Raw genomic sequence first — 24,243 nt, 5'->3', positions numbered from 1 at the left:
GTCCGGAGTTCAATTCTCAGCAACCACATGGCTTCATAACCATCTGTAATGAGATCTAATGCCCTCTTTTAGCATGCAGGCATACAGCCAGTACAAACACTATACATAATTTTTTTTTAATTTGATGATATAAACCCATTTAATCCCAGCATTTAGGAGGCAGAGGCAGGCAGATTTCCGAGTTCAAAGACAATTAGGGCTACACAGTGAGACCTTATCTCAAACAACAAAAAGAAGGAGGATACTACAGAGTTGGTGAATTGTGACTTCAAATGTTCCAACTCTGACCCAAGAATTCTACCCCCTGTGGTCCAAGACAGGGACTGAGCCAGTCACTGTCACTGTAGGTAACAGAACATGCTATAAACCCTCAACACCTACCTCTGAGGAATTCTGAAACCTGGGCCAGGGTGGCTATACATGAGGGTGACAGCTACTTTCCAGAGGAGATGGGCATACAAGTGAACCAACAGCTTACAAACTAGTGTGAAGTGTTCACACTTGTGGAAGACAGAAGAGACAGAGGGACATGCTGAGTAGGCTGGTAGCTATGGTGCCTCAAGTGCACACAGACATTCGTATACACATTTTTAATGAGCATATATTAGTCTAGTAAGCAGAAAAATACAAATAACAAATCATGATTAGCAAAATTTCTCATAATTACTTTAAAGTTTCTGAGAATGCTGTGATATCACTGATTTATCAAATCTGATTCATACAATGTATGAAGTAACCCATAAATCTGCTAATAGCATAGTTGAGAGTTTTTGCTTGGTCATAACTTCCTTTCTAAGTTGCTACGTGGCATGAAATCCCATGGATTGGAACCAAACAATGGAGCCAGGCACAGACTAGTTGAACAGGAGGAAAGACACCTCCATCTTCAATGGGACTGTCTATGACCCTCGAGTTTGTGATTTGCTGACTTCCATTCTGTCTGCCAATCTGAAGAATAGAGACATAACCAAGGCGTTACACCAGGGGGAGGGAGGTTGAGTGGGGGTAAATGGAGAACAGAGTGTCTCTACTGGTTCTATCAGAGGCAGGTGAACTATAGCAGTGTCTCTCCTGACCTCTCTGAACTGCCTTTTCCTCTCATTTATTCAAGGTTGAGGATTGGTCAAAACACAGGGAGCCAGCCAGTGTACATAAAGGCCTGCAGCCCAAGCATTAGCAACCATATTACCATACAAGAGAAAACTGGCTTTAAAGGGGAATAGTGCCGAGAACTCAGTTCTTTCCTCAAGACAGGGGCTCACTACATAGCTCTGGCTGTCCTAGAACTCATTTAGTAAAGCAGGCTGGCATGTAATTCACGGAGATCCTCCTGTCTCTACCCTCCAAGTGCTGGGACCAAAAGTGTGCACCACCACACCAAGCCAGGGCTATTTTCTAAATTGTAAATTTTCTTAGATTACCCCATACTATTTGCACAAATTTGTCAAGTCCAAACGTAATTCCGAATGAGGTAGGTAGTCTCTACTCAGCCCGTGGTCTCTGAGGGGCCTGTCAAGGCCTATGCCATGAAAGCACTAGACTCCCAGGCAGGGAGTGCTGAGGGTGGCGCCAGCCCATGGAGAAGCGCCTCAGTTGGCTATTTTCTCAATCTCATCCAAATCATCTGTGTCCAATCTTTCTATCTTCTTATCTGAGGGGAGAAAGAAAAGACAGGAAGACCACCATGAACTACCGAGGAAATGCAATAGAAGTCACCCAGGACAGCATGGCAGTCTGCGGAGGCACCTCCCTGAGGGACAGTGATGCTTCCTCTAGGCACAAGCAGGCTTCCTGAGCCTGAGCAGATAGCATCAGGGCTCTGGTCATGGCTACCAACTTCCCAGGAAGTCAGGTTCTCCCAGCCTGGTCCCAGGGCACTGATATTGCAGCCCCTGAGCCCTTGATATGCAGGGACAGAGCTCACCTCAGGGACCATGAAAACTTCCCCTCTCCCACACCCCCTCTGAAAGGGATCCAGGCAGAGCCAACTCGGCACTCACTAAAATGCTCCTGGATCCTGTTGAGGATATTCATGCTGTGCTTGCTGTCCACCATGTTCACTGCCAGACCCCTCTTGCCAAAGCGGCCAGTGCGCCCAATGCGGTGCAAGTAGGTCTCATTGTCTGGGTTCCCATCCTTGTCCACAGGGAGGTCAAAATTGATGACCACAGACACCTGTTCAACATCGATACCTGTACAGAGGGGTTGGGGGAGGCAGGCAGGAGACAGAGGGGCACCATCAGCCACACGTACACACTTGGGCTGAAGACACTGGCTGGAACAGGTCACATCTGGCATGTGGCCACTAAAGCGCACACCACTAAAGAGGGTCTGTAGCTGAGGCCGCAGGACACAAGTCTACAAGACAGGGAGCACCTGGAAACCTTCCCACCAAGGCAGACTGCGGGCTTCCCTTCCACCCAGCCTCTCCTAGGAAGGAATGTCCTTCAAACCCTCCACCCCCACTAGACAAGAACTTTTCTTGCTCACAGGGCCTGGGCCCCCAGCCTGGTGAACGGGGCCAGTCTCTGCTCACCACGGGCACACACGTTGGTGGTCACCAGAACCTTCTCTTTGCCTTCTCGGAAGCGCTCGATCACGGCAGCCCTCTGCTCCACCATCATCTCTCCACTCAGCAGGGCCACCTGGTGGCCCTCTTTTGAGAGCTCTGCTGCCAGCCAGCTAGCTGTTTTGCGGGTCTGGAAAAACAAGCAAACAAATATGTAAGAAATATTAGTACCTAAAGAGACTGTGGATCTAGACTGTAACCAGTTAATCATTAAACAGTAAAATTGCCAACCTGATAGTACAACAGTAAGCAAAAGTGTCACAAGGGAAACAATTTTACAAAATTTTCACTACAACACTACACTGGGGTCTGCTGAAATGGTGCAGTGGGCTCCAACTCACTGTCAAGCTTGCTGACTAGAGTTTGAATCCAGAGACTCACGTGGCGGATGAAGAGAACTGAGTCCTCAGATATCCTGACATACTGTGATATGTCCACACACACAATATGTAAATGTAACAAAAAGAACTTCAATTTCAGGTCTTGGGAAAGTGAGGTAGAAGAGATTTAAGTTGGCTAGTCTGAGCTACACAGTGAGCCATTTACCTCAAAAACAAATCTGAAAGCCAGGCGGTGGTGGTGCACCCCTTTTATCTCAGCACTTGGGAGGCAGAGGCAGGTGGATTTCTGAGTTTGAGGCCAGCCTGGTCTACAAAGTGAGTTCCAGGACAACCAGGGCTACAGAGAAACCCTGTCTCGAAAAAACAAAAAAAACAAAACCAAAAACCACAAACCTGAATGGGTCACAAAAGGAGTTGGGGAAATCAGAGACGTTCTATAATTCTATTACCCCATTAGCTGCATTCATTCTCTGAGATGTCATGAAGAAAAAAAGTCAGACATGCAATGTCTGAGACATGAAGGGATGGTTCTGGGTAGAGGAGTCTTGAGACAGAACTACTGAATGCACAACTTTAAGCTAACATGAGCAATGATGCCTCAGTAGCTCAAAAAATATACTGCAACTTTAATCCCAGCACTCAGGGGTCTGAGAGTGAGGCCAGCCTAGTTTGAAAAGAGCTCCAGGACAGCCAGAGCTCCACAGAGAAACCCTGACTTGAAAAACAACATAAAGAAAACTAACAAAATCCCCCAGCAAATGAAAGCACAGGGGAATGTTTGTACTGACAGAGAGGATGTGTCTCTTGTCTCCTAACACTACTTTCAAGGGCTTCATCCTGGGACAAGAGCCAGCTTGTTCCGTTGCTTCCTTTTTCCTAGGAGTCAGCAGCAGCTTTGTTTAGATTTTCCAGGAACATATCCCTACAAATAGACACCCATCTAGGAATGCTGTGTTAAACTTATATAACCCCTACAACATGACCACTAAAGAAACCATTTTCTCCATTCCTACAAGCTAGTTCCTTGCTACAGAGTATTTGGTCCCTTTGAGTGACAGGCTGAACGATCTAGGGACTGTGCATCTGAGCAGGCCAGGACAGCTACTCACATGGCAGAAGATCATGGCTTGGGCGATGGTGATGGCCCCATACAGGTTGCACAGGGCCTGGAACTTCTCCTCTCTGTTACTGCAGAGCACGTAGTACTGTTTGATGGTGTCCAGAGTCTCCTCCTCGCGCTTCAGCTTGATGATGTTGGGGTCTGGGACCACCTTCTGGGCAAACTTCCACACCGAGTCTTCAAAGGTGGCCGAGAAAAGCAGCATCTGGCAGTTTCTGGGCAGCATCCTGCAAGTGGAGGTCCGGGCACTTTGCAAGACTCCAAGGCAGTAGAGCCAGAGGGAAGGAACACAAGCTCAGCCTCCCCATTCTGGATGGGCTGCAGCCGCAGCAGGCTGAGGTGGGCAGAGAGCATCCTGACCGGGAGGAGCAGACCCAGCATGGCACTGGGGCTGAGTGAGGGACCCAGGCCTCTCTCCCCAACCCATGCTGGGAGCATGGTGACAGCTGCTGTGCAAATGGCCCACCAGACCAATGCAGCTGCACAGAGCAGAGCAAAGAACTCAAAGATGCAAGAGGAGCTCTGGCCAGTTCTTCCTGGCTCTAGTTCCTACCTCTGGATGCGGATGCTCTGGTCTTGGTGGCCCTGAGTCGCTATCATCACATCAGCCTCGTCCAGAACAAACACCTTGATCTTCTTGGGGTCAATGAACTTCAGCTTGGAGCACCAGTCCAGGACGGTCCCGGGGGTGCCAATGACAATCTGCTCACTCACCTTCTGACCTCTCTCCACTGTGGAAAAGATAAGTTTTCTTTACATGTTCCAAAGAGAAAGCCAGCTCTGGAAATAAAAATCTTCTCTATTGTCTCAGAAGTGTCAGAACAAGTCACTTTCAGATTTCACATCATTTGGGGAGCATACACACACACATGGCTGTCCTCTCTGTAGAGCAGGCTGGCCTCAAACTCAGAAATCTGCCTGCCTCTGCCTCCCAAGTGTTGGGAGTAAAGGCGTGTGCCACCACCACCCAGCTATATGTATGTTTTATAAAAAGATTTACTTATTTTATGTATGTGAGTAACACTGTAGCTGTCTTCACACACACCACAAAAGGGAATCAGATCCCATTACAGATGGTTGTGAGCCACCATGTGGTTGCTGGGAGTTGAACCCAGGACCTCTGGAAAAGCAGTCAGTGGTCTTAACCGCTGAGCCATCTCTCTGGCCCCTGTGTGTCTTTTCGTATTATCTACTCTCCCATGCAGTTCACTCAATTCGTCCTAAGCTGGTAACTGAGTCAAGGATCCTGGCAGCCTTTCTGTTCTGCTTTCTGGTCTATGGAGACTCTACTTGTACAGGTAGTTTTCCTAGGATAAATCTCTTTAGTTTACAACACACAAGCCCATGACACACAGTCTCTGAAATTTAAGCTAGGTCAAGTTTAATCTAATTCATGTTCACTTTAACATTCCATTTTAACAAATTAAGCCAGTGGTCAGGCATGAGCCCAAGTTTACAAATTCCATCTCTGTTTAGGCCTCCTCCCTTATACTTACATTTATTGCCTCGAACAGCATAAGCTAGCTTCAATTCTGGGTGAAACTTGCCCATCTGCTCAATCACTTTTCCTGTTTGTAATGCCAGCTCATATGTTGGGGACAGGCACAAACACTAGCAGAGAAATCACAGAAGGCAAGTTTAGTGACAGACAACCGGCCTCCTGAAATAATGCAGGGACCTACTCCTCAAGCAGGACCTGTTGAACAAATGCTGTCAGTAAGGAACCCTGCATCAGTGGAGGCCATAGAAATCACTGCTTAAAGCTGAGGCCTCCATAAGAATCCTCCCCTGTCAAGGCATGGAGCACTAACTGCTTTGAGATAGTCCAAGACTGAGGTGCCAACACAAGTTACACCTCATCACATGGCTCTACTGGGTCTCAGGGCAGGCAAGCAACAGCCCCCAGGCTTCTAACACTCACCTGAGGATATCTGTCCGCTGGTTCCACTCTGCTGAGCATAGCTAGGACAAAGGCAGCTGTTTTCCCAGTACCAGACTGGGACTGTGCAATCAGGTTCTGTGGGCTGCAATGACAAAGAACAGAAATAAAATAACTATTGGAGCAAGGTGTGGTGATCTACACTTTTAATCCCAGCACTTAGAAGGCAGACACAGGCAGATCTAAGTGTGAGAGCAGCCTGGTTTACATACCAAATTCCTGGACAGTCAATTCTACATGGTGAGATTTTGTCTCAAAAAAAAAATCCACTTAAGTTTCTTTTTATTACCTATGTTTCTGCACTGAACAGAAAATAACTTTCACACAGTATTTCATTCGGTAATGTGCCACCAGCTTCATTTCAACCCCTACATTTTAAAAATGCTTTGATTCATTTATGCACGCCTCTATATCTGTGTATAGAATGCCATGTATGTGTGGCTGAGTACACACAGAGACCAGAAGAGGGAATCAGATGTCAGATCTCCTAGAACTTGAGTCACAGGAAGCTGTGGTTCACCTGACAGGGTAATAGGAACCAAAACTGGGTCCTGTGGAAGAGCAGGAAGTGCTTATAACCACTGAGGCATCTCTCCAGCCCCTTTCAAAGATTTACAAATTACGTTTCTGTGCTTTGTGTTTTGGGGAGTGGAGCTATGTGAGTGTGAACGAAGAGGACAGTTTTTAGGAGTTGGTTTTTTCCTTTTACCACATGGTCCCAGGGATCCATCTAACAGGTGTCAATTATTGGAATGTGCATGTACTCTGAGCTACCTCATAGCTCCATTTTATTCTATGTTAGTTTTTTTTTAAAGGTATTATTTAGTATTATTATTTAGATGGGTTCACACCAACAAAATCCTCATTCCAGATTCTGAAATATTCTAATTTTAATGCCCAAAGTATCCCAGAGAGATCAAGACTGCGGAGTAAGATCTAGGCCACCGAAGCCGCAATGGTGTTCTCTGCTGAGCTATCCCATGCCCCTAAGTCCAGCTTTCTGGATATTCTCTCTTCCCACCTACACAGCTGACTTAAGACTCTTATTCAGTTGGCTAATTCTCCTTTCTTTCTTCAAGGTCTTATTATTAGCTCAGGGTGTTGGCCTCAAATTCATGATCCATGACCTTACTTCTACATACTGAGTTTATAACTAGGTCTACTGGGTGTTTTAGAAGGAACCTTTACAATCTACATCACCTGACCTAGTACCATGGTGTTTTGTCATTAGAATAGTTGAAGCCAGGTGTGGTGGTTGCACGCCTTTAATTTTAGTACTCAGGGCAGAAGCAAGTGAATTTCTGTGAGTTCAGGCTGCTCTATAGAGTGAGCTCCAGAACAACCAAAGCTACATAGTGATATTTATTTCAAAAAAACAAAAATCAAAAGCAGACAAACAAGCAAAAATAAAAGTTGAGATTTAAAAATTCTTCTATACAGCCGGGCGTGGTGGCGCACGCCTTTAATCCCAGCACTCGGGAGGCAGAGGCAGGCGGATTTCTGAGTTCGAGGCCAGCCTGGTCTACAAAGTGAGTGCCAGGACAGCCAGGGCTACACAGAGAAACCCTGTCTCGAAAAACCAAAAAAAAAAAAATAAAATAAAAATTCTTCTACAGCTAGGCAGTGGTGGCCCATGCTTTTAATCCCAGCACTTGGGAGGCAGAGGCAGGCGGATTTCTGAGTTCGAGGCCAGCCTGGTCTACAGAGTGAGTTCCAGGACAGCCAGGGCTACACAGAGAAACCCTGTCTCAAAAAAACAACAACAAAAAAAAAAAAAAAGGAAGGAAGAAAAAAAAATTCTACAAAATGCAATATCATTTATCTAGGTTTTAAAAATATGCAAGCTACCCTTCAGAGCATTAGACACCTATGAACACGGTGAAAGTATTTAAAGACACACAGGAGATAACCCATGTCAGGAAGGCATTTGCTTCAGGTGGGGTAGACAGGGGATGGGAAGAGCCTATGGGAGGTTCCACTTGCAACTAGATTAATGTTATATCTTACATGCTGAACAAAGCTAGAGAGATATTCCTGTTATCTCTCTGTATACTTTTTTGTTGTAGAGCTAAAAAATTTCAAAGTATTATTTTTAAAAAATTATTTTATGTGCGTGGATCTTTAGCCTACACATCTGTGAAGCACTTGTATGCCTGGTGCCCTTAGGAGGTTAGAAGAGGGCATCAGATCCTCTAGAACTAGAGTTAGATACACGGTTGTGAACCCATGATGTGGTTACTGGGAATTAAACCTGGGTCTTCTGGCAGAGTGCTCTTAACTGCTGAGGCCATGTGAAGGCCAGGAGTGTTAGTTAACACTCGCCTTTAACCCCTCCACTGGGAGGCAGAGGCAGGCAGATCTCTGAGTTTGAGACTATCCTGGTCTATAGATCAAGTTTAAGAATAGCCAGAACTACACAAGAAACCCTGTCTCAACGTTCCTCTCCCCCAAGAAGTATGTTCAAATCCCTGATTCTCTTTGCACTTTTGAAGCTCTTTTCCTGAGGAAGCAGGATGTCCCAGACAGCCCATTTTGTGCTCAGCAACAATGAAAGTCATTTGTGAAACACTTAGCTACCTGTGAAGAGGTGCAGCCGGGTTTGTACTCACGGTTCAGCAAGCATCATGGGCAGAGCATTCTCCTGGATCTTGGATGGTCGATTGAAGCCCATGGCGTAGACTCCTTGGAGAAGCTGTGGTTTCCTAGGAGGAAGGGTAGAGATAAGATGGTTTTCCAGCAATTAAAATGTCTTTAGAGACTTATCACCTTCCCTAGATATATCTACCTAGGTATGATCTAAAATTCACATTTGGTTATTCTCTATGTATGTGTGTACGTGAGCATGTGCCATGGCGGACAGTTGGAGGTCAGAGGGCAACTTGCACAGGTCAGCGTTCTCCCTTCACTATGAAGGTACTAGGGTTTGAACTCAGGTTATTGGGCTTGGTGGCAAGTGCCTTTACCCAATTAACTACCTCACCACCTCCAAACTATGGTTTGTGTGTTTGGTTTTTGTTTTTTTGAAACAGATTTCTCTGTGTAGCCCTGGCTGTCCTGGAACTCACTCTGTAGACCAGGCTGGCCTCGAACTCAGAAATCCATCTGCCTCTGCCTCCCAAGTGCTGGGATTAAAGGCGTGCGCCACCACTGCCCAACTCAAACTATTTTTTAAGAAGATTTATTTTTATCTATGTGTATGAATTCATATGTGTATGCATAGGGGTGTGTGTGTGTGTATGTGTGTGTTTGCACACACATACGTGCACGCCTACAGAAGACAGGAAAAGAGCCTGGACTCGATGAAGCTGGAGTTACAAGCAGCCATGCACTGCTGGCAGTGGGTGCTGGGAATCAAGCTGCAGTCTAATGCACCAGCAGCGACAGGTTCTAATCCACAGCCATTTCCAGCTCTCACACCACCCAAACCCACCTAAAACCAAAGTCTCATCTTACCCTATTAAATGCTACTCTGAGACTACTACAGTTTCTCAATTAAATGGAAGAATCCACGCTTTCAGCAGGCCCACCTATCTGGTCAGATCTGGATGACAAGTGTTCCATGGATGCAGCAAAAGTGATAAATTCATAAGATGAAATAAGTTATAATAAACACTGCTTTTTTAAAAAAGGATTTATTTTTATGTATACAAGAATACTGTTGTTATCTCCAGACACACCAGAAGAGGGTATCAGATCTAGTTACAGATGGCTGTGAGCCACCATGTGGTTGCTGAGAATTGAACTCAGGACCTCTGGAAGAGCAGTCAGTGCCACCTCTCCAGCCTCCAAATAAACACTGCTTGCTATACTGTTGCAATGTAGAATTTCTTTAAAAAAATGGAATTTTCAGAGGTTTTTTTTTTTTTTTGACTAGTGTCTCAGGTATCCAAGGTTATCCTTAATTCTGATCATCTATATTTTGTGAAACTGTTTTTCTTTCTGAGAGATGAGGTCTCTCTATGAAGCCACGACTGTTCTGAAACTTGGTAGACCTCACACCCTGACTTGGCACACTCCCAAGTGTGCCAGTACACTTCACCCACTATAGGGACTGTACTCAGGGCTTCCTGCATGCGGGGCCAACACTATAGCAACTGAGATGCAGTTCTGGCAACTAGTTTTCAAGTAACTCTATAACAACTATCAATTAATATTACACTTATATAAGTTGCCTACTACCGCTGTATTCACAGAGTGTGTATTCATTATTACTGTGCATAAGTGCATGATGTATCTGTGAGTACAGGTTTCACCTGCTGTGTCCCATGCTCATGTGCAAGTTACAGGACAATTTTCAAGAGTTGTTTTAAGTGGCCTGGAGTGGTGGCGCACGCCTTTAATCCCAGCACTCGGGAGGCAGAGGCAGGCGAATTTCTGAGTTCAAGGCCAGCCTGGTCTACAGAGTGAGTTCCAGGACAGCCAGAGCTACACAGAGAAACCCTGTCTCGAAAAACCAAAAAAAAAAAAAAGTTGTTTTAAGATTGAACTAAGGTTGTCAGCTTGCACAGCAATGGTTTTTACTCAAAGAGCCATCTGTCAGGCCAGGAGGCTTTAAATTTTGTTGTTGTTGTTAAAGGAAAGAGTTGACATAACCCAGTTTGACTTGAACTCACTATGTTGCTGAGGGTCACCTTGCATTCCTGACCACTTTCCCTTTGCCTCTGCCTTGAGTGCTGGGATCGCAGTATTTCCTACTATGCTCAGCTTTCACAGAAAAGCTGATAGCAGGGCATGATGTCTCAAACCTGTAACCACAATACTCAGAAAGCTGTAATAAAAGGATTGCCTTGAGCATACTATCCTGGGCTACAGTGAGTTCCAGGTCAGCCTGAGCTACGGAGTGAGACTTTAAAAGGGGGTTGGGGGAGGGAAGACTAGCAAGATGTCTATGAGTAAAACCATCTGCTACCAAGCCTAATGATCCAAGTCTGATCTGTCAAATGGAATCCAGAGATAGAATAGGGGAACTGACTCCCGCAAGTTATACTCTAGCCTCTGTGCAATTTGTACTCATGCACACATAGAGATATATGCAATAAAAAAGAAAGAAAGACAAAAGGACTAGAGATGGCTCAGTAGTTAAAGATCACTAGCTATAGCTGGGCATGGTGGCGCACGCCTTTAATCCCAGCACTTGGGAGGCAAAGGCAGGTGGATTTCTGAGTTCCAGGCCAGCCTGGTCTACAAAGTGAGTTCCAGGACAGCCAGGACTACACAGAGAATCCCTGTCTTGAAAAAACCAAAAAAAGAAAAGAAAAAAAGTTGGTTAGATTCTCAGCACCCATGTGGCAGCTCATAATTGTTTGTAATTCTATTTCTATTGGAATCTTACTGGCTGCCCTCTTCTGGCCTCTAATGGCCCCAGGCAGGCATACACACACACACAATTAATTTATTCATACAAATACACATAATGTGTGTATATAGGCACAACATATATTGTAAAACATATACAATAAAAATTTCATACTAAATAAGATAAAAATAGTAAATTTTAAAATATTAAATGTTTAAAAGATGAAGGAATCTCAGAAGTAAACTCTTCTGGCATATGTAGGTGCTCATACACAGCTAATTTTCAAAACAACAAAACCCTTTGGTATTCTCAATTGGGTAATAAAGGTAGCCGCTGACGTGCTTGTTAAACAGTCACTACCTAGTCAGTATTCAGCAACCCAAGGAGTTCCACTGGTTCAGTCTTTTGCATGTCAGATCTGTAAGTAAACAACAACCCAGGCTGAGCATGGAGGCGTGTGTCTGCACCCCTAGTGTATGGAAATGGGCAGTGAGATCTGGATCCCCAGCTTGCTCGGCAGCCAGTCTAACCAACAGGTAAGATGTGAGTTCAGTGAGAGGCAGGAAATGGCACAGCAAGATACCCAACATCAATCTCTGCCCAAGTGTGCTCACATACATTTCCATGCACAGCACACAAAACCCAACAGTGATCGAGGTTCCGTCCAACAACTAAATAAGAGAAAACCTACCTACGAGGACAATTCAAGCTCTAACTGGTAGTTTAGCTCTGTAAGTGAAGCAGTTGGCTGGTCAAGGCAAGAGGATCTCTGCAAGTTCAGGCCAGCCATGGCTACATAGCTAAGTTCTTTCAGACAGACACCAATCCATCAGAACTGAACTGACAGTGCAAGTCTTTCCAAGGAAAGGAGTTAGAACTCAATAAGACTCAGGAAACAACTGAGATCATCAAACCTCCCTGATACAGTTGAGACAACTGGCTCCCATTTGTAATCCTAGCACTTAGGAGTCTGAGGCAGGAGGATAACTGTGAGTCTAGACTAACCTACACTACCCAGTCAGTCCTAGTTACCTTATGCTATGTAATAAGACCTTAAGAAGGAGGAGTGGCCAGGCGTGGTGGCGCAAGCCTTTAATCCCAGCACTTGGGAGGCAGAGGCAGGTAGAATTTTGAGTTCGAGGCCAGCCTGGTCTACAGAGTGAGTTCCAGGACAGCCAGGGCTACACAGAGAAACCCTGTCTCGAAAAACAACACTCCCCCCCCAATAAAAAAAAGAAAAAAAGGAGGAGGAGTGGTGTGGAGAGATGGTTTAGTGATGAAGAGCACTGGCTGGTCTTCCAGAGGACCTGAGTTCTGTTCCCAGCATCCACATGGTGGCTCACAGCCATCTGGTACTACAGTTTCAGGAAGTCTCTAATCTCCTCCTGTACCAGGCACACAAATGGTGCACATACATACATGCAGGCAAAAGCACTCATGCAAAAATATCTAAATTAAAAAATATAATTTTGTCAGGCAGTGATGGCACATGCCTTTAATCTCAACACTTGGGAGGCAGAGGCAGGTGGATTTCAGTGAGACTAGCCTGGTCTACAGAGCCAGTTTCAGGACAGTCAGGGCTACACAAAGAAACTTGTCTTAACCGGGCAGTGGTGGCACACGCCTTTAATCCCAGCACTTGGGAGGCAGAGGCAGGTGGATTTCTGAGTTCGAGACCAGCCTGGTCTACAGAGTGTGTTCCAGGACAGCCAGGGCTACACAGAGAAACCCTGTCTCGAAAAATCCAAAAAAAAAGAAAGAAAGAAAAAAAGAAATCTTGTCTTAAAAAACCTAAACCCCAAACCAACCAACTGCCCAACCAAAAAAACCAAAAGGATTGTGATAGGAACATTTGATATGAATGGGGCTGCTGAGACAGCTCAGCTGGTAACGCACTGTCACAGAAGCATGATGGCCTGGGTTTAGATGGCCAGCGCTCACATAAAAGCGTAGTAGTGGTATATGCCTGTAACATCAGGGATAGCAGGACCGTAGTAGAGACAGGAAGATCCCTGGGATATCCAGCTGCATGGATGTGCTCCAGGTTAGAGAAAAATCTGTTTCTCTCTCACACACAGTATTTGCTACAAGCGCTCCATCCATCCTACATTTTCAAGTGGTCAGTATGGCAGTGTTGACTATAGACACAGTGCTATACAGCCCAGTCTCATTTCAAATAATTAAACAAGAAAACTGCTTCTGAGAACTATTGGGTATATTTTATTACTAGGCACTCCCTTCTTTCAGAGCCTGGCCTATCAAAGGTTGCATTGCATTCTCAGTACTGAAGAGCCTAAAGCAACTCCAAGCATGAGGCCACTGCCCCCATTTTACTGCATGTAATTGCCTTACATCTCTTCAGTTACAGTAAAAACCATCTAGCCTGTGTCAGCCCCATAAAGTTGAAATAAGACCAGTGCCTTATTAAAAAAGCCTTGAGCCTGTATAAACATCCTACAATCAGCCGCATTCTGGGACAGGCTGTTACTCAAGGACTAACCCCCAACTAACAAAGTCCTTCTCTATCATCCTCTGAACACCTGCTTGGGGTTTTATGCTTTCACAAGAGCCTGCTCCCTCCCTTCAGGGAAGCAGTTCAGCACCAAACCTGACTGCACCGCTAGCCACCGCTAGAAGTGCTTCCCACAGTGAATAAAGGTGCTTCTGGCTTATTTCGGACTTTGAAGATTCTGTCTTCATTATCTGAGCAACCCCAGACCCCAACAGTACCAGAATCCAGGCTCTTCAGACACTTTCTTTTTTTTTTTTTCTTTTTTTTTTTTCAGACACTTTCTAAAAGCAGATAAAAATGTTTGTAAACCCTGTAGTCTTCCAAAGGGCTTACCTAATTAGACATGTTCCTGACATCCAGAAATCACCTGTCAGCCAATATTTTATTCAAAGTTCTAAGAGTATAAAAGACAAACAAAAAGAAAAGACTTTCAGCTATGTTGAATAAATCTGTAGCATTTCAGTCTCTACTAAGAAAATCAGGTGCACGTGCACACTTGTAGTCCCAGCTACCCATGAGGCTCAGGTGGGAGATCCTTGAGCCCAGGTGTCCAAGGCTAGCAAGGACAACATAGTGAGATCCCACATGCATTCTGTAGCCCAGGCAGATCCTGAACTTCAAGCTGGATAATGGGCCTGCACTACCACCAGACCACTCAGAGACCCAGTGCCTAAGAAAAAGAGAAAACTAAATTGGAAGGAAAAGGGTAATCGGGAGAATTGTAGAAGTCTATCACTGTATACACATGTATATAGCCTCATATGTCTGAGGCTGGCCTCAAACCTGCTGTGTAGCCTAGAATGACCTTGAGGTTTTGACCTCCAGCCTGCAAGATCTCTGAAATGCTGGGATTATAGGCATGCCACCTAATGCCTGTTTTGTGCAGTGCCAAGGGATCAAACACAAGACCTCAGGTCTGCTAAGCAAGCACTCTACCACCACCTGAGCCAGAAACCATGGCCCTCCCACACTCACTGTTTAGTTATGTGGAGTATCACCCACTCAAAGACATAAATATAATTTGTTTTTAAAAATTTAAAGCCAAAATAAAAATCTAGAAGAATCTAAAAAGCTGGAGTTTTGTTTTGTTTTTGGTTGTTTTTGAGATAGGGTCTCTCTATGTAGTCTTGGCTAGAATGAACTCGGAGATCCCCTGCCTCTGCCTACTAAGTGCTGGGATTAAAGGCGTGTGCTACCAGACCAAGTTCTGAGAACTGATTTATTGGGACTGAGGAATAGCTGTTCAAATTGATGACTACTCACAGGCGAAGCTCTTCGAAGGACTTCACTGAGTAGAGCGGGGAGTTTGGGTCCCTCTGCAGGACTTCTACTTGGTTGGTGTTATCCACAAGATTGCTTCTGATCAGCTTGTTGAGTAAAGACTGAGCAGCTCTGTCCTCTGTCAGGAAGAGAGCAGATTTTCTTCATCCACTGGGGACAATTCCCATCTTTGAGGAAATGCTCTTTCCCCATCTCTGCACGATACCTTGTCAAGCATTCCCAGTTGGAGAAGCCACTCCCTGTACATTTTAAGTTACTAGAGACAGGGTCTTACTTGAACTCTCAGCATCCTCCTACTGCAGGGTCTAAGTACTTGGATTCCTATCCCTGCACTGACTAAGCTATTTTGTGTTTTAAGCTTCATTTGCCTTAGCCTCTCCCATAGCTGAGGCCACAAGCACACGATGCTCCCTTTCTCAATCACCTCATTAGTTATCGTGACTCCCTTTTGTGTTTTGTTTTTTGTTTTTCCAGTGATGGGGATAAAGCTCATGGCCTAACACACACTAGACAAGTGTTTTGCCCTTGAGGCACATGTCCAGCCGGACACACACACACACACCTGTTCTGCATATCTGTGTGTGTGTGATGGATGTGTTTAAGATGCACTTACATGTGAAGGTCAGAGATGGAGGTTGTGCACCTTCTTCACCTCCTGTCTGAGACGGCGTCTCAGTGAGCCTGCAGCTGACTAGTTAGACTGGCTGGGCAGAGAGCTGAGGGTCACCCTGCTGCGTCACAGCACTCCTCCCTGTGCCAGGCTTACAGACATGCTGCTGCTCAGCTCAGCTTTCACGGAGGCCCTTTACTGAATGAGCCATTTCCCAGACCTGACACGATACTCTGAAGACATTTTCTCACAGCCTCAGGGACAACACACTCTTCACCTCCCCTCACTCCCCTGTCCCCGTAAGTTAAGAGCGCCTCTAGCTCCACAGGAAGTCTCTGGAAACACACTTCAAAGAATGGTTACCTTTCTCCTCTTCCTCTGTCTTTTCTGCAGTGGTGCTGGTTTTGATAACACCTACACAAGAAAACAACTGTCATCAGAAAGCCAACCACTAAGCCCACCTAAAGGCTGGGACAATGTAAGCACTAAAACCTACTAAAGTGAACAAATATAAGGAGCTGGGAAAGACAACCAGGAGATCAGAAAGAATGAAGCATGAATCCCTGTTTTGATTCATGCCTTATATAAAGAAACCCTGGAAGACAAAAGAAACTTTAGAATAATATTAAAAATTCAGAGCCAGTGACTCTAGCTGCATATGTATCAAAAGATGGCCTAGTCGGCCATCACTGAAAAGAGAGGCAAACTTTATATGCCCCAGTATAGGGGAACGCCAGAGCCAAAAAGTGGGAGTGGGTGGGTAGGGGGGTAGGGGTGAGGGTATGGGGGACTTTTGGGATAGCATTGGAAATGTAAATGAGGAAAATACCTAATTAAAAAAAAAGACAAAAAAAAAAAAAAGACAGTAAAATTGATTTAAAGTTTAAAAAAAAAAAAAAATTCAGAGCCAGGCATGGTACCACAAATCTGTAATCCTGGCCCTTAGGATGCCGAGGCTAGAGAAATGCTGTGCATTCAAGTCCAGCCTCAGTCATAGAGCAAGACCCTGCAAACAAAAACAAATGAATGAATGACCAACCTAAGAGAAATTAAACTAGAGTAAAATGTCACTAGCAGTTCTCACTCCTGTGTCATGGACTGAATCCAGTACTCCTAAAGTCATCTATCCTTGTCCTTGTCACCAGTACCTCAAAGAGGGATCTTATCTGAAAATGGGGTTACTGCAGATACCACTAGTTCCGTGTACCCTAATCCAATGTTACTGGGCCCATATAAAAAGGGGGTGCCCAGGGCTAAGGAGTGACAGAGCACTTGCCTCAAGTGTTTATGGCTGTGAGATAGATCCCCAGCAGTTTCAATCAATCAATCAATCAATCAATCAGTGGAAGAAGGACTGCTATATAGGAGAATGCCATGTGAAGTGATGGCAGAGATCTGGGAAAAATTGTTAAAACTCAAGAAATACCAAAAACTGCCAAGCAAACCACTAGGCGTCAGGGGAGAGATCTGGAATAAGATCTTTCTACAAGCTCCCAGAAGCAACACTTGATCTTCTCCAATCTCCTGAGCCTTGAAGCAATAAGCAGCAGTGGATTGGATGATGTTTTTTGAGAAACAGTCTTACTTTGTAGCTCTAGCTGGTCTCTACCTCTGCCTCTCCTGGGAGCACAGGCCTACGCACCCGGCAGCTATTATGACTAAACAGTAAACCTTTGTGGTGCTTCGTTAGAAGCTAGAGGAGACCAGCAAATGGACACCTTGGCGTGAGAGCACTAGAACAGCGTGGAGGAGGGCCTTGTGCTTTTTTATACTTTGAGTTGTTGATTTTTGCTTGTTTATTTCTGAGATAAGGTTTTGCTATGTCCTAGAGGAGGAGGGATCTAAAAAACCAACACTCCTCCTGACCATTGGAATCACAGATGGGAGCCACAATGCCTGAACCCAGTCATAGTTCAAAAGATTCAAGCACCAAACAGGAGAACAATAGTGATTTTGTTTTTAAGGCATCATTAGCCTTCTAATTTCTAATTCCAGGGCTGACATGTGCCGCATGACTCTAGCATGACAGTCCCACTGCTTGCTGCCATGACGAGGAACCTAGTCTGTAGTTACCAGTGACTCACCATTGGTGTCTGCTTTGACTTTCTCTTCCTTGATCTGCAAACTGCTCATCTGAGTAAGAATAAAAGAAAACAGTAAGCCAAAGACCCAACCAAGGAAGGCAGCGGGATGCCTCGTGAGAGGTTAGCAGACACTACTGCAGAGCTGGCTGGGGAGCTGGTTTGTTCTACTCAATACAGAAGCACCAAGGGCCCGGGCATAACCATCTCATGTTTCCTTCCTCAGCAGCAGAAGCAGAGGAGGTGGGCATGGGTTAATCATGATGCTATGGGGACACAGCAGAAAAAAGCTTCAAACATTTGCTTTTCTTCTAACTTACACTTTTTCTAGAATGTCTCCAAGGTTCTGTTTGCTTGTCTGGGTTTGTGAAACCAGGGTCAAACCCAGGGCACAAAACAAACTGGATAAGTGTGCTGCCACTATGCCATGTCCCAACCTCTTTAACCCCAAACTTAAATAACAGCAAGTTATCTATCCTGCCTACCCAACCAAACACCTGAATGTAAGTTAGTTTAAAATGCATCATAAGCTGAGGGCAGTTAAACAGGCCTTTATCGATAACAGTACTTGAGAGATGGAGGCAGGAAGATCAGAAGTTGAGGATCATGATGAGACTTATGAATTTCACAGTCATAGTCATAGGTATCATAATAACATATAACTAACTGCTCAGAGTGTGGTCTGAAGGTGGGATGACAATCTTGACTGTCAACTTGATGGTACGTACAATGGAAGGCAAACTCCTGAAAGGTTAACCTGAGGTAGGAAGACCTACACTGAAATTTGGGCAGCACCTTTCCCAGTCCAGGACTGAATGAGGACTGAATGAAGAAGCAGCAGCAGCTCTCTCCTTCTGACTTGAGGATACGGCGTGCTTTCCAGCACCATGCCTTCCACCATTACAGACCATGTGCCCTTCTTAAACCGGGAGCCAAAAATACTATTGGGGGGTGGGGGGCACATTCCTATGACAGGGCTCTCTGTATAGCCTTGGATGTTCTAGAACTCACCAGGTAGACCAGGCTGGCCTCAAACTCAGATATCCACCTGCCTCTGCCTCCTCAGTGCTGGACTAAAGGCGTGCGTCACAACTCTTAAACTCTTGTTCTTGTCCTGGATTTGTATCTTGTGTCAACAAAGACAAAAGCAACTACGACAAATGATTTATGTTCCCAGCCCTGGGTCTGTCCCCAAGATCCCTAAGTTAACATCGTGGGTTACTGGTTTAGAGACAGGGTCTTTGTGCATAGATCTGGCTGTCCTTGAACTCAAGAGATCACCTGCTTCAGCTTCCCAAGTGCTGAAATTAAAAGTGTGAACCAACACACCTGTACTGGTGTGCTGGTACTCTTCCTAGAGTCACTGTACTGATCTCAGACTTGCTGTACTTTGACAGTGGTATTGTTCCCCACCCCCACCTGCCCTCTCTGACTGACCTACTGTAAGTCTTTGAGAAATGGAGATGCACACTCTCATGTGTACTACTGACTTTCCTATTGCTGTGACGAAACAGCATAACCAGGACAACTTACAGAAGACTTCACTTGGGCTTGTGGTTCTAGAGTTATTCTAGGGATAAGAGTCCACGATGGAGAGCAAAGGCATGGCGACTGGGACCAGACGCTGAAGGCTTGAATCTTTAACTGTATCGAAATAAGGCAATTTCTGTTCACAAAGTCTGCCTCCAGGGACATACTTCCTCCAACAAAGCCAAAGCTCCTAAGACTCCCCAAACAGCAGCACCAACCGGGGACCAAGTGTTAAAATGTCTAAGTCTATGGGGAACATCTCATCTAAACCTCCACAACAGTAAGAGAGTTTAGGAACCAGGTTTTCTAGAGAAAAAGCAGGTGAGCACAATTTCTCCTTTAATGGGAGAGAGGTCATGAGAAAGCAGGCAGACCTGGGGAGGCATCACACAGCAGAACTTATCATTGGTTGGTTAGTCCTCATTTATACACATGGATCAGCAGAAATATACAACTGGAATGGTCTGAACATTTAAGATCATCTGGAGTTTCCTAATTCAACCACATTAATTAAAGTAGCCTCCAGAAGGCCTGATGAAAGAAAAAAAAAAAAACAAACAAACCAAGTCCATTAAACCATGATTGGTTACAAATGTGTTAACACACAGCTCTCTCTTGACTGGCTAGCCAAAGAATATCAAAAAGCAAGAATTTGTTAGCGTTTACTAAGCTGCTGGGAAGAAATGCTGGTAGACAAGCATGCCTGTCTTGAGAGTGAAGAGTAACCCATAGCTAGGAACAGCCAACCAATAAACAGCCTGGCATCCTTTGTTCTGGATTCACTGGCCACGCACAGACCCTGATGATTAATCCTGCCTCTCTGGACAGGAAATGTTCACAACTCTATGTGGTGAACGGCATGTGCACGCTGGGGTGATGGTGGTGAGGCTTATCTCAAGGAGGTTACAACAGCTTCCTGATAAGCAGAATGGTTAGAACAAATCAAGGATGTTTAAGTAGTTCTGGTGACAGTCCTCTCATAATGAGATTAGGGGCATACATTTTTTTTAAACCCCTGTAGTGCTAGGGTTTCCAACCCCGGACCTTATTCAGGCTAGGCAAGGGTGATTTACAAAACTAACTCCCCAGTTTTTGGCAGTACATTTTTAAAAGCCAAAAATATGGTGGTCCTCTCCTGCGATTCCAGCTAAGACAGGAAGATTACTGGATTCCAGGGGTTTGAAGCCAGTCTGGACATCAAAGTGAGATCCTCTTCTCAAAACATGTAATTATATATCCTCTTCTCAAAACATGTAATTACACCAGGCATGGTGGCACACGCCTGTAGTCCCAGCACTCAGGAGGCAGAGGCAGGTGAGTCTCTGAGTCTACAGAGCAAATTCCAAGATACCCAGGGCTACACACAGAATTAAATTGAAGAAAAAAAAAATTCAGTCACTATGTCTTAGGAATAATCACTAGATTTGAAACTTCAGATGGGGCTCATAAGATGGCCTGACAAACTGGAGGAAGAGAACCTGCCCTCACAAGTTACCTCCTGACCTCCACACGTGAATGCAGCACATCCATGTTCAAAATACGAGGATATACACAAAGCAAATCCAAATAACTTTTAAAAACAAAGAATAAGGAGAGCTTCTTAAGAAAATCGACTGCTCATTCTTCAGCTGAATTGGTTTAAGAGTTAAGAGAGCTCGCTGCTGTTGCGGAGGGGCCAGGGTTGGGTTCTTAGCGCCACATGGTGGCTCACAACAGTTTGTAATTCCCAGTTCCAGGGGGATCTAAAACCCTCTTCTAACATATGTAGGCTCAAGTGTGGTGCATAGATACGAACAGGCAAAACACCCATACACACACATAGAAAACATAAGATATTAAAAGAAAGTATTTGAGGCGACCCCGAGGTAAATAGTGAAGCCAGTTGGGCTGTGTCAAAAACACAGGCAGCAAAGCTGTAACTCATACACTTAAGAGGAGGAGGAGATAGGGATGCAGGAGCTCTCAAGGCCAGACTCAGCTAATTAGCAAGTCAGAGGCCAACCTGGGCTACACCGTCTCGAACCCACCAACGCACCCCTCCAAAAACACACAAACAATCTAACAAAAACTATACGTCACTTAAAATAGCAACTAGACAGTTTGCCTTTGTTGCTAAGTGAAGCATTAACACAAACAAAACCCGTTATTCTGGCGAGCTACAAACTTAACCGCTTGGCAGTTAAGCATGAATGTGGGGCTGTTAGGTGAAAGGCAGCATAAACTCACTCAAAAACTATCCCTCAACAACGAAAAAAAAAGAGAATTTTATGTTGCCATTTCTTGTAAGAGGTCAAGAGAAGGGCCAGTTTGGGGCCTCACACACTTAATGAAGAGTGTCACCGCGGGAGCAACTTTTCAGTCCAAACTCGGATAAGAAGCTTGCTGCGGGTTTTCTTCGCTGTCGGAGCAAATCCGCCGCGCTAAGTGATCGCCCACAGCAAACTCCAGCGGGCGCGGGCCGGCCCGGCTCCGAGATCCCCGTGCTGGAAACCACGTCCGCCTCAGTCCCCTAATCCCCGCCAGGCCACTGACCGACTTGACAGCGGCTTCCTGCTCGTCCACCGCCAGCGCCCAGGAGTCGGTGGCCATGGTTCCGAGGCGAGCCGACCTGCAGAGATGCTCCGCGCCCCGCCAACACCAGCGCCGAACGCCAGCCCGCGCCAAGTGCCACTCACACGGAGCGGAAAAAGACCCGCGCGGAGTTGACGTCAGTTCCTGCCCCTCGCGTCCGTCTTCCACCCGCGCTCCGCCCCCAGGAAGATAAGCGTGCGGAGCTTAGCACTTTAAGGTCCTGCGTCGCTTATCTCTGAATTTGAGGCCGGCCTCATCTACTGAGAGAGTTCCAGGACCGCCAGGGCCACACAGAGAAACCCTGTCTCGAAATGCTAAAAAGAGGACGGGAAAAAAAAAAAAAAAAAAAAATTCCATCTCGCCAGGTGCGATCTGATTGAGTTAACGTCCTAGAGCTCTGCAGAGAGTTACTTAGTACTCGCCCCATCGCTTCATTTCATAACTAAAATACTTCCCCATTTTTTGGTTTTGAAACAAGGTGTCTTGTTTTAAAACAAGGCTACCTTGAACTCGGTTTCCTCCTTAATAATCTCCAACACCTAGATTACAAGGGATCGAACGCTCTCAAGAGAGATGGCTCAGCGGTTAAGAGCACTGACTGTTCTTCCGAAGGTCCTGAGTTCAAATCCCAGCAACCACATGGTGGCTTACAACCATCCATAATGACATCTGACACCCTCTACTGGTGTGTCTGAAGACAGCTACAGTGTAGTTACATATAAATAATAAATATTAAAAAAAGAAGAAGAAGAACGCTCTCTAGTGGCCTATGCGGTCGCAGACACACATGCGGATACACACAACTAAGAATGAAATGATCTAAGCATAGGTGGCACAGGCCTTTAATCTCAGAACTTGGTGGCCAGAGCAAATTCCAGAACAACTAGGGTTACACAGAGGAAACCCTGTCTCAAAAAACAAACGATTTTTGCCTGGAATTGCCAAATTCTTGGAAACAGAGTTAGACCTAGTCTCCTTAACTGCCAATTTGAAGCTTGTCATGGAATCAACCTAGCCTTCTCACACCCAGCTGGCTTGCTTCCTTTCCTAACCTTTTCTTCCTTCCTTCCTTCCTTCCTTCCTTCCTTCCTTCCTTCCTTCCTCCTTCCTTCCTTCCTTCTGGCCTGGAACTCTCAATGTAGAACAGGATAGTGTTGAACTTTCAGAAATTCTGCTACTTCTGCCTCCCGAGTGTTGGGATTACGGGCATGTACCACGACTCCTGCATTTAATGAATTTAAAAAATTCTTTCATACCACCTGCATCCACTGTGAGGTTGATTTCTGGAGGTGTCGGCTGAAAGCCCAAGTGGAACAATGAATCGACTCAGCTATTGTTGGAAACAACCCTGGGTAATACCTTACCTTCTGCCAGAACATTCGTTTCCAGCCCACAGCTAGCCTGCACACCTCAAAGGGAGTACACCCACAATGACTCCTTTTTCCACACCAGAGGCTAAAGAGAAGGCACTTTCTGATAGTTCCCACCAAACAGCCTGCACTTAGACAAGTTCTGACTCAGCTGTACATGACCACATGACCTAACATCTACACTCCATTTTAGCCAGGAGGCCTAGAAGTGTTGCTAAGTTAACATTTTCAGAAACCCCTCATTCTGAACTGAGCATGGTCAAATATGCCTTTAATCCCAGCACTCGAGAGACAGGTAAGCAAATCTCTAAGTTTGAGGCCAGCCTGGGCTACAGGGTGAATTTCAGGACAGCCAGGGCTACACAGAGAAACCCTGTCTACAAAGCAAAACAAGTAACAAACAAAACCCCCATTATACACAATTTATTTTAATCATTTAGTTCTCTGCAACACTTATGTCATCTCTATTTCCCAGTTCACAAAACTCATGGTCCAGAAGTTAATTCTAACATCAATAAACCTAAACAAGGCTGGGGAGATGGCTCAGTGGTTAGGAGCACTGACTGCTCTTCCAGTGGTTCTGAGTTCAATTCCCAGCAACCACATGATGGCTCACAACCATCTGTAATGGGATGGGATGCCCTCTTCTGATGTGTCTGAAGACAGCTACCCTGTACTCATTTACATAAAACAATTCTTTAAAAAAAATAGGCCTAACCAACTTGCAAATCTGGCCTCTGATTTTAGGGCAACTCAGTTCTACAGCACAAACCCAAAACCTGGGAGAGGAAGTGGCTGGCTTTCTTCACCCCAACCAACTCAGTAAGTATGCATCTTAGAACATTGTTGGCATCTGACTAGCCAAAGCCTAATGAGCCAACCAATTACTGGAGGCCAATGGCCTTTTCTGGACACTGCTCCTGGGCCTACAACTGCTGCTGCATCACCTGCTGGGTGGACGGAACTGTCACCTTTTCCTCATCTGTGAGGCATTTTGTTTTCATCACAGAGTCCCAGATTCAC

At 45.4% G+C, this 24,243-nt stretch overlaps 1 protein-coding gene across 1 annotated transcript; it reads right to left on the bottom strand.

Moving 5' to 3' along the window:
* Nucleotides 1-575: 575 nt before the first annotated feature.
* Ddx19a (DEAD-box helicase 19A) lies at nucleotides 576-21,960 on the bottom strand. Its single transcript, XM_021169953.2, has 12 exons — nucleotides 21,812-21,960; nucleotides 17,753-17,801; nucleotides 16,032-16,082; nucleotides 15,041-15,176; nucleotides 8,579-8,671; nucleotides 5,952-6,054; nucleotides 5,527-5,641; nucleotides 4,584-4,761; nucleotides 4,020-4,257; nucleotides 2,537-2,699; nucleotides 2,001-2,192; nucleotides 576-1,651 (listed from the first exon to the last, which is right to left on the bottom strand). Exons 1-12 carry the CDS (start codon nucleotides 21,866-21,868, stop codon nucleotides 1,590-1,592), a joined length of 1,437 nt encoding a protein of 478 aa, XP_021025612.1. The 5' UTR covers nucleotides 21,869-21,960; the 3' UTR covers nucleotides 576-1,589.
* Nucleotides 21,961-24,243: the final 2,283 nt, after the last annotated feature.

Source organism: Mus caroli, unplaced genomic scaffold (genome assembly GCF_978045245.1).
Source record: "Mus caroli unplaced genomic scaffold, Mus_caroli_1 scaffold_10, whole genome shotgun sequence".
Taxonomy (NCBI): domain Eukaryota; kingdom Metazoa; phylum Chordata; class Mammalia; order Rodentia; family Muridae; genus Mus; species Mus caroli.
This window is presented reverse-complemented; position numbering and strand designations above follow the sequence as displayed.

Excerpts from the sequence above, each read along its gene's own strand:
- Ddx19a (XM_021169953.2), bottom strand. The coding sequence starts at position 21,868 with ATGGCCACCGACTCCTGGGCGCTGGCGGTGGACGAGCAGGAAGCCGCT. Across the intron at positions 6,055-8,578 it reads CCCATGATGCTTGCTGAACC|CCCACAGAACCTGATTGCAC; the intron begins GTGAGTACAAAC and ends TTGTCATTGCAG. Across the intron at positions 1,652-2,000 it reads CAGGATCCAGGAGCATTTTA|ATAAGAAGATAGAAAGATTG; the intron begins GTGAGTGCCGAG and ends TTCTCCCCTCAG.